This window comes from Crocodylus porosus, unplaced genomic scaffold, assembly GCF_001723895.1.
Source record: "Crocodylus porosus isolate Cpor-Errol unplaced genomic scaffold, CroPor_comp1, whole genome shotgun sequence".
Taxonomy (NCBI): Eukaryota; Metazoa; Chordata; order Crocodylia; family Crocodylidae; genus Crocodylus; species Crocodylus porosus.
In genome coordinates this window covers 53,913,203-53,929,153 of record NW_017728947.1, presented here as the reverse complement: position 1 = coordinate 53,929,153, position 15,951 = coordinate 53,913,203, and the positions used below count along the sequence as shown (strand labels likewise).

Sequence of the window (15,951 nt, the reverse complement as noted above, 5' to 3'; positions counted from 1 at the left end):
TGCAGAGGACATCAGCACACCCCTCTATATTTTTTCTTTGTTTAAATGGATGTCCAGAAGCAGAATACGTGGCAAGATTCGGTGAGGAATTCCCACAGAGAGAGATAAGAGAACAGAAGTGACATGGAGATTTGCCAGACAAGAACTCTGCATACAAGGGCATCGTAGCTTCAGTGCTATCATTTAGAACCCAATCTTGTGCAAATACAACTCCACACTTAAATGGGCATATAGCATTTGCATGGCTAAAACTGGAAGATGCAACTGTAAGCTGAAGAAAAATAGTGGTAGGAGGCCCAATGACCTAGTGGTTAGGACACTTGCCCAAGGAGACTAAGGGCACTTTTCCACGTGCTCCAGGGGTGGTGGTGATGGTGGTGGGGGTGCCGTGCTTTAATTAGAGCGGTTCCAAGAGTTCCTCTAATTAAAGCACTGCAGTGTCTTGTGTACCAGCATCCCTGCACTTCAAAGTGGCGGCGGAGGTGCTTGACCTAAAGCTCGTTTGATGAGCTCTAAGTTCCCCTGCTGCCATTTTGAAGTGTAGGGATATTGATACATGGGATGCTGGAGGATGCTAGAGTGCAGTAATTACCATGCTCCCCCAGACTCAATTAGTCAAGTAATTACTGTACAGCTCATCATAGCAGGGCTCCGTGCTTGTGCACAGGCACCCTCAGATTCTAGGCCCCTTCTCACTCAGCAGTAGTTTGAACCTACAGTTTCCACTTAACCAGAAAAATGCCCTAACCACCAGGTGCTGGGATAAGAGCACCCTCTCTCTCTCTCCTGTTAGAGAAGACCCAGAGAGAGAGAGAGAGATGCAAAACAGAAGAGCAAATTAGAGGAAATGTGGCTCAGTAAGATGGGCACTACTCTTGAAATGAAGCAGACCCTAATTCTTCACCAGGGGCTTGTCTCAATGGGACACAAGGTACCCCACTGCTGTCTATTCATTTTATACAGTGACTATTGAATACAATAGGCAGAAACCCCACTTGGAGCAAGAACAAGCAACAAATTCCCAAACCTGTTTTAATAAATTAAGAACAGGACTTGAAGCTCCAATTTAAAGTGGAATTTGTAAAGTATAAATGAGATATGTTAACAATCTGAAGCTTTGATTTGTGAGCCACACTGAGGTCATTTGGACCAATTTCATCATCTTTGTGATATGTTTGTTCAATACCAGGTGGAGAGAGTTGTTGTGGATTAACTATGAGGTGGCAAAGTCACAAATCATGGCAACAAAGTTCTCACATTAAAGGCAAGTGAGTAATTCCCGGGTCTTTCAAAGGCAGAAGAAATGTATTTCTCAATCTGAACTTCCCCTGAGGCCTCATATCACCTCAAAGATCTGTCTTCATGTAACATAGCCTATTATAGCAAGTTCAACCTGACACCTCTTATGTGTTTCCTGGGTTAAATTTGAGTCTTCCTCCATCTACTATTTTTTTCCCACAAATTGTAATATCCCAATGATGGCAGAAGCTGCATCAGTGAAGGAGACATATTTTTGGTGGTGATCCACATATACATGACATACACATCCGTGGTATTTCATAATCTCTCTGACTAATCTTATGCAGATGTTCTGCCTTTGATTTCAATAGGAGGAGACCTCTCAAAAAAAACCCCACTTGCTCTGGCTGGGAGTGAACTGATTTTTCTATTTTATGAAAATAATTAAGTGAACAGATCCCCTGCAAGTCTGTGCAAACTGAGTTCTCAGCAACAAAACAGTAGGGCTGTGAGAAGCTTCAGTCCCTGATTTGATTTAGTGGAGATTCGGCCTGATTCAGTGGCTGAATCTCTGAATCTGAATCAAATCAGAGGACCCTTTAATTCTTCCAAATGAAATAGGAACCCTCCAAATCGATTCGGAGAGATTCAGAGACTTTAGACATAGCTTTAAGTGTTTTTCCTACATATCTCCAGGTAGCAGGGGCTCATGACTGCTGTGATGCTGGAATGCATGGAGTGTCCCACAAAAGCACTGGGGGCTTCCCAGCACACTCAGCAGCAGACCTGGAAGTGGAGCAGAAGCACTTCTGGTCCACTTCTGGGTCTGCTGGGGAGCACGCAGGGGGCCTCCCCCCGGCTCAGCAACTGGTGTCTCCTGGGTCGGGGGGGGGCACCCGGGGTTCCCCTGTGGCTGATTGCCAAGCCAGGGGGGTGCGGGGCCCAGTGCACTGCCTGGCAGATCTGGAAGTGGAGCAGAAGTACTTCTAACAGAAGTACTTCGCCGCTGAGCATATGGAGGGCTCCCTGCACTCCTGTGGGATGCTCCATGTAACCCAGCATTGCAGAGATCACGAGTCACGCCTGCTACCTCAAGATATGTAGAAAAAACTTTTAAAGCTGTGTCTATGTCCAAATTGCTGATTCTCTGAATCAGCATCAAATCTTCAGATTCTGATTCAGCTGAATCAAACTGGGGACAGTGATCTGAATCACCAAATCTAATTGCTTCCCTGATTCAGGCTGAATCCGAATCAAATAGGGCCCACTTTGCACACCCCTACAAAACAGTAAACAACAACAAACTGGGTAAATACATTGGGAATGAAAAATCATTTCACTCAATAAAAGATACAGTAGACAAAAAATTGATATTAAATAAAAAAACTTTTTCCAATGTTTGAAGATTCTTATGTCATTCATAATGAGGCTGTAATGGCATATCAATCCATTGACACACAATGGAAGTAGGCATTTTAAAATCTGTGTCATTAGTTAAACAAAAAATGAAAACGTATAGTGTAGAACTGTGAGACACTTTACTTAAGAAACGTGAGACCAGGTGAAACTCTTGTGGTTTCAGATTTCAATACAAATTTAGTACTCAGGCAGACTTTGCCAAAAAGGACCAAGCGTTGGGAATTCCCAATGCTGATACATTTTCTGCAAGTGCTGAGAAGCAGTGGCTCTAAACCCATGGACTCCAAAGGGTTAAGCATTATTACATGGCTTAAGCCAGGCTTAATAGTTCAGGGTTACTTTGCTAGTGGAGCTCCATGCATGTGGCACAGCAGGAAACAGATGTGTTGCAGGGAAGCTGGCTGCCTCTGGGAAAGTTCCATTGGCACCTCTGTATGAAGCGTTTGCACAGCTGCAGCTGAAGACTGATGTAAGCCTGGAACCCTTCTGTACTGCTGCCACCAGCCTCACAAATTTATTTAGCAAGAAGCATCTCCTAAAATGACTATTTTTCCAAATGAGAAGCCAGCCTGAGATATTACCTGCTTCAGCTGGATTTCACCCATTAAGCTGTCTGGCAGGCCAGTCCCTCAGCAGTATGGTAACCCTCAGCATACCTGCACAGTCTACAAAGCTGCTGGTCTGTGTAACCATATACAACAGCAGTTGCAATGGCATCCACAGGTTTTGTGGTAGGGACCATTAGGCCCAAAGCAATGGCCGCTGGGAGTAAGGAGCATATTTTAAATAGTTCTTATCCGTACAAGAAAGGGTTGGAGGGAGAAAAATCATTAATTTTTTGATGCTGGTGAAGAAACACATTTTAGGTGCTTATATCCTGCCTCAGTGTCCATTCATATGCATTCAAAATTCTGATGTTACTAAGGATCTTTTTCCTAGCCTGTTGCTTTGACCCTGCCATCCTTCGCTGTACATCACCTCACCGGTTTCCCTTCTTTATTGCATCAAGCATAAAGTAATTCAGGGCTGTCCAACTTCTACGTGGCTGTGGGCTGCACCCTGCATGGGCCACACCAACAAGAGCCACAGGCTGAGCAGGCTACAATATTGTGAGCCACAGGTGCTACCCTTCCCTGTTGCACCCAAGCTTACCAGCTTGCACTGTACCATATGCTCCCCCACTAGCATGGGCTGTGCTATGCCATGCCACTGCTTGAGGCAGGAGCAAGAAGCAAAAGTTGGAGGGAAAGCCCAGAGACCCTGGTTGCTCCTGCATCTGGAGTGATAGGGGGAGCAGCAGCCAGGTGGGAGCCTGGGAGCTTCAGACTAACCGCTCACTGGCCTCTTATGTCTCTCAGGCTGCCATTTGGACACCTTGAGCTACTTGTCTACACTACCTATCGAGTCATACTCAAATGTTCAGAGGTTGATTCTCACCTCAGATCAGCCTACAGCATCAGCTTTTATCACCCACTTGTTCAATTTTTCAACAAGCATCTCTGATTTCCCTAATACTTTCTTTCCTTCTCTCTTGAAAGCTTTGTGGACATTTACAGAGGGTCTCTCTCCTTATTTGTCTTCAAATCTTTTGTGTGACAGGCCCCTGCCTGGCATACCTGAGTGCTGCAGCTCAGGTGGCTTGGCTGTGAGCAAAGCAGCTGACACCATGTGACCAGAGGGCTGACTCCCCATTGACATGGGCCTGGAGACCATGTTTTTAAAACAGGCATGGAGGCTGAGGAAAAGCTAAGATGTGTCCGGACACCAGAGATGGAGCCAGATGCACTTCCCACCCCCAGAAGTAGTCCAATGCTTCCCCTGACAGCTGGCAGGCCCTGGGAAGCAGAGCACACATGCCTCAGGCAACCTGGGAAAACCTGGGCACAAGTTCCACAGCTGGCTGGGAGCTGGCCACACACTCTAAAACCAGACAACTCAGATGGAGTCAGAGGGTCCCATCAGCCCATGGAGGACTGAAGCCTGGGTGCAATGCTGAGCCTCTTGACCCCACTCACGGATGGCTTAACATGTCAGCAAGCTCATCCACCACTGTGGCAGAAGGACTGCCTGGGAAATTACAGGTCAGGTGGGGATGGAAAAATGCAGCCCTGTGGGCCCTGCAGGCACTAGATAAGGGTGAGCCCAGGAGGAATGGTCCATGAACCCCGTATACCTCAGCAGTGCAGCTGTGCTCCCAGAGTGTGCCAATGGGGGACAGTTGTGACACTAGACCATGAACAGACCCGGTACGGGATGCCCTGGGGCCTTGGTACACCTGACCTACTGGCTGAATGGGAAGGACCTGTGGCAAGATGACAAGTGGCCTGAAAGGAGATGGAGGGTACAGGAGTGGGGGCCCTCAACACCTTTCTCTCAGGATGGAGCAGCTCAGCACGGAGGCAAGAGTGCCCTGCCCACTACTCAGACTGAGCTCCTTTAAGTTTTTCTTGTGTTACAATTTTTGGAGAGCAACAGGACTGTGGTGAGACCCCTGTGATGCCTTTTCTTTGTCAAGCTGCCATGTGAAGAATGAAACCTGCAACTACATCAAGACACTGCCTGGATCCACCATAACACCTGAGCAGAAAGGGGTGGGGTGTAGAGAAGGAGAAGCCCCACAGAAGATGCACAAAGGAAGGTGTTCCTAAGCCCATAAAGGAACCACGGAGCACCAGTTCCAGAGGTACTGGGAACAACAAGTTGTGGTGGGCAAATAGAATCAGGTGCGGCTCACCACAGGTGGCAGAACATGGGCCTGTCCCACCTTGAAACTGTCTCCCCTTCCCCAAGATGCCTACAAAAAATTTGATAAAGATCAGGCTGCCGGTGTGCTGAGACAACTATTAATTAAGTTGACTAATACTGTCTCACAGTTTCCTTGTGCTTCCCAATCTGTTTGTATTCATCCAGTCTCTTGCTTTACATTTAGAAAGTAAGTTCTGTGTTTGTACAATGGCTATCACATAGGAGTTCTACTACACGACCAGGGGTCCTAGTTGCTATTGTAATAAAACAACAAATGACAATAATCAATGTTCCCATGTGCATCTGACCTTTACATAATTCCAGTTACATTTTTTAGGATATGTTAGTTTTAGGCAGGAAGACTTGCACCAGATGTATAATTCACTCACCTCTTGTGAGTTCAGAATCTTCTCCAGATGATTATAATCCTTATAGAACATCTGTTCTAGGTGTATCTTCTCCAGCCACGCCTTCTTCTGCTGCCACTGGTGGTACACATTTTCCTTTTCTTTCATCAATGCCTGCAACTTTTGCTGGATCTTAAAAGGACAGGCAAAGGAAAATGCTCTTAAGTTTTATAAGATCAGGGGCAAGTAGGCAGTAGAAAGGGACAAGTAAGTACATTTCTTAGCTGGCATGATGGTCAAAATCATCAAGCAAAGGAGAACAGAAATAAATTCTAGAACTTTTACACAGGCAGAAAGATAAGCAGAGCAATTTCACAAGTGCTTGTGATGACATGTGTTAGTGAACGTACATAGGAGTTCAAGCCAAGCATAAACAAAGGTAGCTATTTCTCAGGCTCCTTCTTCAAAAGTGAACCCTGATTCCTCATTACCGGTGATCAAAATGGTAGACAAAATCAGTTTAATAAAATGGACTCAAATTAATCATCAGCACTGGGGAGTGCTTTAAATCAGTATTAGTACGTATGCAGCAATGTTGTATCTCAGTTCATTTTGGATCTCAAATACAAAGTCCACAGAGCTTCTACCAGAAGTGACTTTTTAATCTTTTTAAGCAACTTTTATATATAAAGTTTTTACAGGCAAGTACAGTAAAAGTTTTGCTATCCAGCATGAGTGGGGTAAGGAGGGTGCCGGGTATCTAAAAATTCTGGTTATCGGAATTAATGTGGCGGCAGCAGAGAGTGGTGGATGGTGACAGCAGCACCCGCTACCACTGCATGCAAACTCTCCCCCATCCCATGGTCAGCTGGCTAGGCGGTGTCTGTGCAGACTGCAGGGGGGACCTGCTGCCCTCACTCCCTCCACCTATATCCTCCCTCCCAGCCCTGCTCAAAAAATACTTCATGAACATGCCAGATAATAGAGTATTTTGGTTAGTAAAATGCTGGTTAATACAGCTTTTACTCGAACTGGGAAATTTCTTAGTCACAGAAGATGTATGTTGTAATATTTAATAAGCACCTGGGAAATAGTTTGCTCAAACAAGAAAGCACAGCACTTTTTTTAAAGTGCAAGAACTCTTCTTAGGCTTTTGGAAAAAGCATTGTGAACAAAAAAGTGTGTGTGTGTGTGTGTGTGTGTCTGTGTCTGCACATATGTGCATGAGTGCGCACAAGACTATCTTGACCTGGACACTGGCTCCACAGAAAGGTCTATGTGGAAATAATTTTGGTTGAATCACAGTAAATGAAATAGTTCACAAGGAGCTGAATAACAAGTTGGTGTCCTGACGGGGTACAGGACAACACTGTATTAATTGAACTATTATGATTTGCTCTGATTTCTTTAAATAAACAGAGATTTGGTTAGAATCCACTGACTTTCAAGCAGGTCTAAGGACAGCTATACTAGAATTGTTATTTGTTCTATCCCACTAATTTCTTGCATTGTTGTTTACCCATGTATCCAGTATAGAGATTTAGTTTGTGAGCCATAGTTTGGTGATGCAGGTTTTGCAGCTGTAGTCAATATTTTAGGTAAGTGTTACTTTATTACAAAATGGCCTAGCTCACTGAAGAGAATATCAAAGTTTATCAATAAGATCTCACATATAAATAATGAAAAGGTTTTGTTCTCTGGTAGACGCACGCATGCGTGCACACACACGTACGTGTGTGTGTGTGTGTGCGCGTGTGACTAGCCTGTCCACGCACATTCTACAGCAGATTTTGGCTGCTCTTTTGTTGGCAATTATTGGTTTGTAGGAGTGTGAGATGCAGTGAAAAAGAGGTGGTTTTGTGGAAATGTTAGAGGCTATTTGTCCTGGGACCGTGGAGTTTAGTTTCTCATCTTACTTTCACATATTGAGATTTATTTATTTCAGTAAAATTCAGGGCTCTGTAAAATGTATAATGTATTCCTTAAGCTCTGTCTTCATGCTTGAGCATTTTAGTATATTAGTTGCTGTACAAGAGCTAAGGGTCACAAAATGAAACTAGCAGGTAGTAAGTTTAAAACTAACACAAGGAAGCCCTTTTTCACACAGCATGTAATTAAAGTGTGGAACTCATCGTAAGACGTGGAAGCTGGCAGTTTAGCCAGATTCAAAAAGGGGTTGGACAAGTTCTCAGAGGAAAGGGGGATTGGCAGCTATTGAGCATGGGAGTTACGGATATAGTCTCTGAATCAGAACTTCCTAGACCTTGAATGCTGGAGACTGCAAGGAGAGAGGAACAGTAGAAAAAACTGGTCATACCCAGTTCATTCTCCCTTTCAGCATCCGCACTTTGCCATTGTACAACTCAGGATACTGAGCGAGATGGACCTATGGTCTAACCCAGTAAATGGTAATTCTTATGATCTTACATTTGGCCAGTCTCATTTGGTATGGAGGTGATGCCATAATTTGAGAGGAATTATTAATAAAAATCCAGATCAGGAAGTAGGGATTGTGTGATGTCACTTTCTGCAAATCTTGCAAAGCATCTTAATTAACCCAAGCTCTGTTCTGGCAGGCAGCCTGCAGATTGCAACATCGGTCTACCCATGGTATGAAGTGGTGTGGAAAAGACGCAGAAACAAGTCTAAGATAGGTATGATTTTGAGATGGGTGGGGGGTCACATCTTTCGTCCAGGTAGTACCCAAAACAGTGTTTGCAATAGTGCTGATAAGTTGTGCGTGTAAGTAGAAATTCAGGTATGATATTGCTTTCTGTTTACCTCTTTTGATTGTATTTTCTCTTCTTGCAGCAGTGATTGTCCCAGCTGTACCACCCGATTATACATCTCCTCTCGTGCCTCAATTTCTGCCAATAGCTGTTGATGCTGGTTAAACCTCAGGCGGCTGGTGGATATGTCCCGGATAGTCTCTTCAGCCTTCATTTCCCTTATTATCTCTGCTGTCCAGGAGAAATAGTCCCATGCCTTAAACCCAAGAAAAAGTAAAGGTTCAGGTTTAAATGGTAGGACTGTAAAATCACTACAATATTGTCCATCTCTAATGACAGATATTGTGCTCATATGAAGCAAGGAAAACATTCCAGCAGGTTTTAAAATCCTATCATGTGTCTCTTCAGGGGAGTATTGCAGAATTAGGAGCATCGACTTTCAGGATTTTACAACTGGCATTGTACTTTTATGTGTCATCTGTTAAAAATAGGGTTCCATGGGACTTTCATATGGATTGGGTGGGGTGGTTAATTAATTTTGTTACTTTTAAGTGTCCCTGGGCTATTTGATTTGATCTTGAGGTCATGGATGATTTCTTCTGTTTATTCCTAAAAGACTGTCAGAGGCACCCAGAAACTTGGATGTATACTCTTTTATTACAGAACCTAAAAAAATGCCATAATAATGGAGTCCATGAACTACATGACACATTTTGGATTGTAGCTAAGGTGCATCATTTTGACAATGTGGTCAACTATAAGTTGATGCCATTCCTCTCATGATGAGGAATGGTTGGTTATATCACTGTTCTGGAAAAATCAAACTGAAAAGATTACTCAGCCAGTTAGATTTGATCTGGGCTGGAAGTTGACTGTTAGTTTTGGCCCTGAAAAACATTTAAGGCAAGTTGCCATTTCTGATTGTTTTGGGTTTTTAATGTCCAAACTCTTAGAACTCCAAGGGATTTTTCCTTTTTAGGACAAGTGACCAAGATCATTATGTGACTACCACCAGTGATTTTGGACACTGAGGTCACCAATCCAATACACATGTACTGGCTTTATTTCAGTTTGTGTGGCCATAATTCAGAATGAGACCTGGATATCACGCAAGCCACTGACATTCTACTTGGCAGAGTGCAAATACCTAATGTGCACCAAAATTTAAGTAAAGTGGAGGGAAAAATTCCATAAATTTAGGAACAAATAATTCAATGAAATGAGGTAGCTACCCAAAAGGGTTTCTTGAACCGCTGCTCTTGCTTGAAATATTCCAGGATAAACCAGACACTCATTTATGGGGGACTCCTGAGAAGGGAGCCTGAGTTAAGTATAAACTTCAGTACAGGAGCTCTCATACCTTTCACTAAATGTACCTAACCCACTTTAAACTTTTCTTCCAAAAGTGTACATCCCTTTGCTATCACAAGCCTGGAGGTAGCTACACTTAGCTCTGCTGATTAGTCACAGTAAAAACAAGTAATATAGGGGGATGCACTAGATGACCTGGAAGTCTCTTTTATAAAAAAAACCCCAATCTTTTTGTGAAAAGTCCTCATATACTGTCACAAAAGAAAAACTGTGCAAATACTGTCATTGATCCAACATGGGCCAGTACAACTGAACAAATGCATCATTGTCTATATTCCGACAAAGTAAAAAGAGCACCTGTATTTACTCTGACAGCTCTTAGTATTACTGGGCACTCAGCACAGCTGAAAAAGGTTAAAAAAAAAAGCTTCCTGTCAGTGCTTACACATATTAGGATGTGGACAAATGTAATTATTGAAACATTTCAAATGCCTTTAAAGCATTTCAAAGTGGGAGCTGCACAAATGTATGCAATGTTCCAAAAGCAGCTAAAGCACTCAAAAACACCTCTTAAATGACGCACTGTTTTGAAGTTCTCATTTTGTGTGTATGGAGACAGGGAAACCCATAGGTCCTCCAGAATCCCACAGGGCTCCACTCTCCACCTGCCTCCATGGAGGAGCAAGGGGCATAGTCTGAATGCTGGGTGATAAGCTGCAGACTGTGTAGGATATAATTTTTATTCTCTGGTTCCAGCTGCTTCAGTGTATGGGGACCTGCCAGCCACCACTGTTATGGCTGGGCTCTTTACTCTTGGTCCCTTTTACTTTTCCCTAACCAATGAGAGGGGAAGCAGAGAAGTAGAGAGAATTAGGATTGGAGATAGCAGGGCCAGGGATCTGCTGTTCCATGCTCAGCTCTTTAGCCCCAGTCCCCTCTACCTCTCTGCTCCAGGAGAGGGAGAAAGGAGAGGTAGGAGGGCACTCGGGATGGAGAGTCAAAATCCTGGTGGCAGAGAGCAGAGAAGTTTCCGCTGCTGTTCCTTACCCTCATGGAGGGGGAGTGGTGTTAGGCATTGCCAGCAGCCATCATCTTCAGTACGAGTTGCAGATACTCAGCATCCAAGAAAGTTAGGACCATTCCATACTAAAACTGTACAGGAATGTCAACTTCTGCCAGTTAGTTCTCAGACTAAATGCACCCTCACCTCCATTTGCACAGGGGCACTCTGTACATTCACAACTTTATAGAGACTTCCACATCAGCTAGCACATGCTGCTCAGTGAGATGCTGCCTACTTGGACAAGGGCATGCCAGTACACTGACATGTACTCCATTCTCCATGACACAGACACATGAACAGCTGTTCACAGGTATATGTGTCTGTGATCATGTCACATGAAGTCAGCTTACTGGGTTTCAATAGACAGAATACAGAAATCAGAAAAGCTCACATTGGCCTGAAACTGGTAAAGCTTAGATGCCTGTTCCAAATGTTCCTTGCGCAGTTTCATTTTAGACTTCAGGGACTCCCAGTTGTTCACCATGGCCTGCTGTTTTGCTCTCAGGTTTGCCACCTGGCTTTCAGAGTAGTGGGCCAGCACATCATCTGCAGCTTCAATCAGCTCTTGCAGCTGCAAAGTAAGAGGGGAATCACCCAACAGGTTAAGAGAAGGAAGGCCATGGAAGGCCAGTTAGCCACACAGAAATGATAACAAGACCCTTTATCAATTGTACAAGACTTCAGAGTCATAACACAGCAGATTTCAAGCAACACTCTTCAGCGCTGCAGTATTCTACTTATCTGCATTTCCAATTTCAGTCATGTGGAGTTACAGTGACATCCAGTGTTTGGTGAAGTCTGTCACAGCACTGCATTTCTCATTACAAGTTTTAGGTTACCATTCACATTTCTTTCATCTGATTTTTTAAGATATGATCCTCTCATGGGTATATCAGTTATTGGATATTACAGAAAACATATCCTGAACCTCATTTTCTGTAGTGATCAGTTAGATGAATCCTAAATATGTTCTTTGTCTCTATAAACTTGTGCCCCATATTCTTTTAAAAGTATTGTCCAGCTGGTTTGGTTAATGCCAGTGTGGCATTCCTTATGAATATTCTGAGGTATAGACGTCAGGCCATTTGCTTTTTGAAGGTACTTTGCCACAGTAACTCGTGTCATAGTGTAGTGTCTCCCAACCTTTTCCAGCCTAAGGCATAATTTCACCCTGTTCAAATTGCTGATGACACTAAGATGTGGGGGATGTGGGCATGCTAGAAGGAAAGAATCAGACCTAGACAGGTTACAGGGGTGGGCAGATGAGAACAGGATGGGTTTCAACACTGACAAGTGCAAGGTGCTGCACCTGAGGAGGAAGAACCAGCACCATACCTACAGGCTGGGGAACTCCCTTCTCGTCAGTGCAGAGGCAGGAAAGGATCTTGGAGTCATCACTGATGCCAAGATGAACTTGAGCCGGCAGTGTGGGGATGCAGTCAGGAAGGCCAACCGCACCTTGTCATGCATCCACAGATGCATCTCAAGCAGGTCCAAGGATGTGATTCTCCCCCTCTATGCAGCACTGGTCAGGCCACAGCTGGAGTACTGCATCCAGTTCTGAGCACTGCACTTCAAGAGGGATGTGGACAACATGGAGAGGGGCCAGAGGAGGGCCACTCACATGACCAGGGGGCAGCAGGGCAGGCGCTACGAGGAGAGGCGATGGGACCTGAACCTGTTCAACCTCCACAAGAGAAGGCTGAGGGGGGATCTAGTGGCCTGTTACAAACTAGTCAGAGGGGACCAGCAGGCACTGGGGGAGTCTCTGTTCCCCCAAGCACTGCCAGGAGTGACCAGGAATAATGGTCACAAGCTGGCAGAGGGTAGATTTAGGCTAGATATCAGGAGGAGCTACTTCATGGTCAGGGTGGCTAGGATCTGGAACCAACTTCAAAGAGAAGTGGTGCTGGCTCCTACCCTGGGAGTCTTTAAGAGGAGGCTAGATGTATACCTTGCTGGGGTCGTCTGACCCAGTACTCTTTCTTGCCATGCAGGGGGTCAGACTTGATGATCTTCTCAGGTCCCTTCCGACCCTAGAAACTATGAAACTATGCTGTGAGAGGTCTCATGTAGTATTTAGAATCATAGAAAAAGTAGGGTTGGCATGGATCTAGTTCAACCCCCTGCTTGAGGCAGAATCATCCAAACCATCTCATGGAGGCCCTTGTCTAAGCTATTACTAAAATTACATCATCAACCCAGTCATACAGCTACAAGACATACTGCCTAAAGACACCAAAAGCACCCAACCCTGCTTCAGGTAAATCAGGGGGACAATGGTGGGCAGTGTCCTGCTGTGGCAAGGTTGTTAAAAAATGCAGTTGAGAGATCCAAGGAAAAGCTTCATGGATTTTTCACAGCCAGGACAAAGCAAACGCAGAGTGGTTGTCATGAAAGATTCCGGGAGACTGAAGGGGAAATTTGCTGCCCTGACCCCCTAGTCCGGGTCTGCTACTTCCTGGGGGGGGCCCACATCCAGCACATAGCTGAGAGGATCCCAAAGTTTATTCAGCACTCCAACCACTATCCTATGCTCCTTATCCATGTGGGCATGAATGACTTGGCTCAGAGCCATCCCAGCTGGGTCACGAGAGACTACAGGGCTCTGGGAGCAGGGCTTAGGGGCACAAGTGGTCTTTTCCTCACTCCTCCCAGTTGTGGGTCATGAGTTGAGGAGGGAGAGACAGGTTAAGGTAGTCAACCAAAGATTGCAGTGCTGGTGTCATCATGAAGGCTTCAGCTTCCACGATCACAGCCAGTCTTTGGTAAGGAAGGCAGTGAGCTGCTGGGAAGAGATGGCCTCCACCTCACTCTGCTGGGGAGGAGGCTTTTCTCAGCCAGACTTGCTGATCTGCTCGACCAGCAAAGCCTGCTGGGGGATGGGGGGAGTATTGCTACTGCAAGCCCACTGGACAGCTTTGTAAACCCAGCAGGCTAAGGCTCTCAAGGGAATCCATCTCTACCCCAGCCCCCAATCAATCTGTAGGCAAGGCAAGGGCCCCCAATGAGACACTTATGTGCCTGTACACCAACGCCAGGAGCTTGGGGAACAAACAGAAGGAACTGGTCCTCCTGCTAAAGCAAAAGCATTACAATCTCATAGGGATAATGGAGACCTGGTTAGGGATATAGGAGAGATTGCGTGGATACAAGGGGCGGGGAGGGGGGGTAGCTTTCTATGTCAAGGAAAGCTACGCATCCCTGGAAGCTGACATTGGCACCCAGGGGGGATGACTGGAGACTCTCTGGTGAACAAGGCACAGGGGACACAATGGTGGGAGTCTACTACAGACCTTCTAGCCAGGATCAAGAGCTTGACCAGGAATTTGCCAGGGAACTAGCTGATGCTCCACACTCGCAGTCCCTGGTTGTCATGGGAGATTTCAACTACCCTGACATCTTGTGGGAAGAGCACTCTGCCACATCCAAATGGTCGCAAAGCTTCCTCATGTGCTTGGATGAGCTCTGACTCAAGAAGTCTATGGATAGACAAGAGGCAAAGTGCTGCTCAACCTGGTACTAGCAACTGGGGATGACTTAAATCAGCAACCTGATGATTGAAGGGAAGCTGGGAGACAGTGACCATGAGCTGATCACCTTCACCATCTGCCGTAAAGCAGGCAAATCAGTCAGCAAAACAGAAGTCCTCGACTTCAGGAAAGCTGACTTTGACAAGCTCAGGAGGCTTGTTAGTGAGGCCCTAAGGAACCACAACCCAAAGGGGAGGGGAGTTCAAGAAGAGTGGTTGCTCCTTAAGGGAGAAATCCTGAAAGCTCAAGCAATATCTATCCCGTCTAAGAGGAAAGGCAGCAAAAGGGAACAGCAGCCCACTTGGCTCTTCCGGGAACTAGTGGACCTCCTGCATCTAAAAAGAAAGACCTATAAAGGATGGAAGGCTGGATCCACCCCAAAGGGGGAGTACTATGCATCGATCCGGACCTGTACAGAGCGAACCAGGAAAGCCAAGGCTGTGACTGAACTCCAACTGGCTACACGTATCAAATCCTTTTTTAGGTATGTAAGGAGCCAGAGGAAAAGCAAGAGTCATTTTGAACCCCTGCTAAACCATATGGGTCAACTGACGCCCAGGAGAAAGCCAACCCGCTTAATGGGTATTTTGCATCAGTTTTTCACCAGCCCCAAGGAAGGGCCCTGCTTAATATGGTATGGGATGGCTAGGGTGAGGGAGAACTGTTCATGTGAAGGAACACCTTGAGAAGCTGGACACCTTCAAGTCAACTGGCCCAACAGCTTACACCCCAGGGTACTTAAGGAGCTGACAAGCATCATAGCTCTGCCACTGGCACGGATCTTCACCAATCTCATCTCCTTCTATGACCAGGTGACATATCACCTGGAAAAGGGAGAAGAGACTGATGTCATATAGCTTGACTTTAAAAAAAGCTTTTGATCTGGTATCCCATACTTATAGAAAAACTGGCCAAATGCGGCCTTGGGTACATCACAGTTTGCTGGCTGGGGAATTGGCTTTGAGGTCGGACCCAGAGATTGGTAGTTGACAGAAGTCAATCATTGTGGTGTGCCATGACCAGTGGGGTTCCCCAAGGCTCTGTCCTTGGGCCTATTCTTTTCAACATCTTCATTAATGATGTGGATATTGGTGTCAGAAGCGGACTGGTCAAGTTCGCTGATGACACCAAACTTTGGGGTAAAGCATCCACACCCAAGGACAGGATGGTGATCCAGGCCAACCTTAATAGGCTTGGGAAATGGGTGGATGAAAACCTGATGGCCTTCAACACTGAAAAATGCAAGGTACTCTACCTTGGGAAGAAAAACCCTCAGCCTGCTTATAGGCTTGGCAGTGCTACGCTTGCTAGCACCATGGCTGAAAGGGACTTGGGGGTCATGATTGACCACAAGATGAATATGAGCCACCAAGGTGATGTTGCAGCCGACAAAGCAAGCAAAACTCTGGCTTGCATCTATAGATGTTTCTCTAGAAAATCCCAGGATGTCATCCTCCTGCTGTATTCGGCATTGGTGGGGCCGCAGCTGGAGTACTGCATCCAATTCTGGGCTCCACAGTTTAAAAAGGATGTGGAGAAGCTTGAGAGAATCCAGAGAAGAGCCA

General features: G+C 45.5%; 1 protein-coding gene across 1 annotated transcript in view; it reads right to left on the bottom strand.

The window, feature by feature from the left end:
* The window catches only part of SPTBN5 (spectrin beta, non-erythrocytic 5), a 151,274-nt gene that overhangs the window by 75,372 nt on the left and 59,951 nt on the right, over positions 1-15,951 (bottom strand). The window contains exons 32-34 of the mRNA XM_019551043.1: positions 11,245-11,424; positions 8,532-8,735; positions 5,793-5,942 (exon numbers count right to left, since the gene is read on the bottom strand). Of these exons, the coding sequence (XP_019406588.1) occupies positions 5,793-5,942; positions 8,532-8,735; positions 11,245-11,424 (534 nt within the window). The remainder of the gene's footprint in view (positions 1-5,792; positions 5,943-8,531; positions 8,736-11,244; positions 11,425-15,951) is intronic.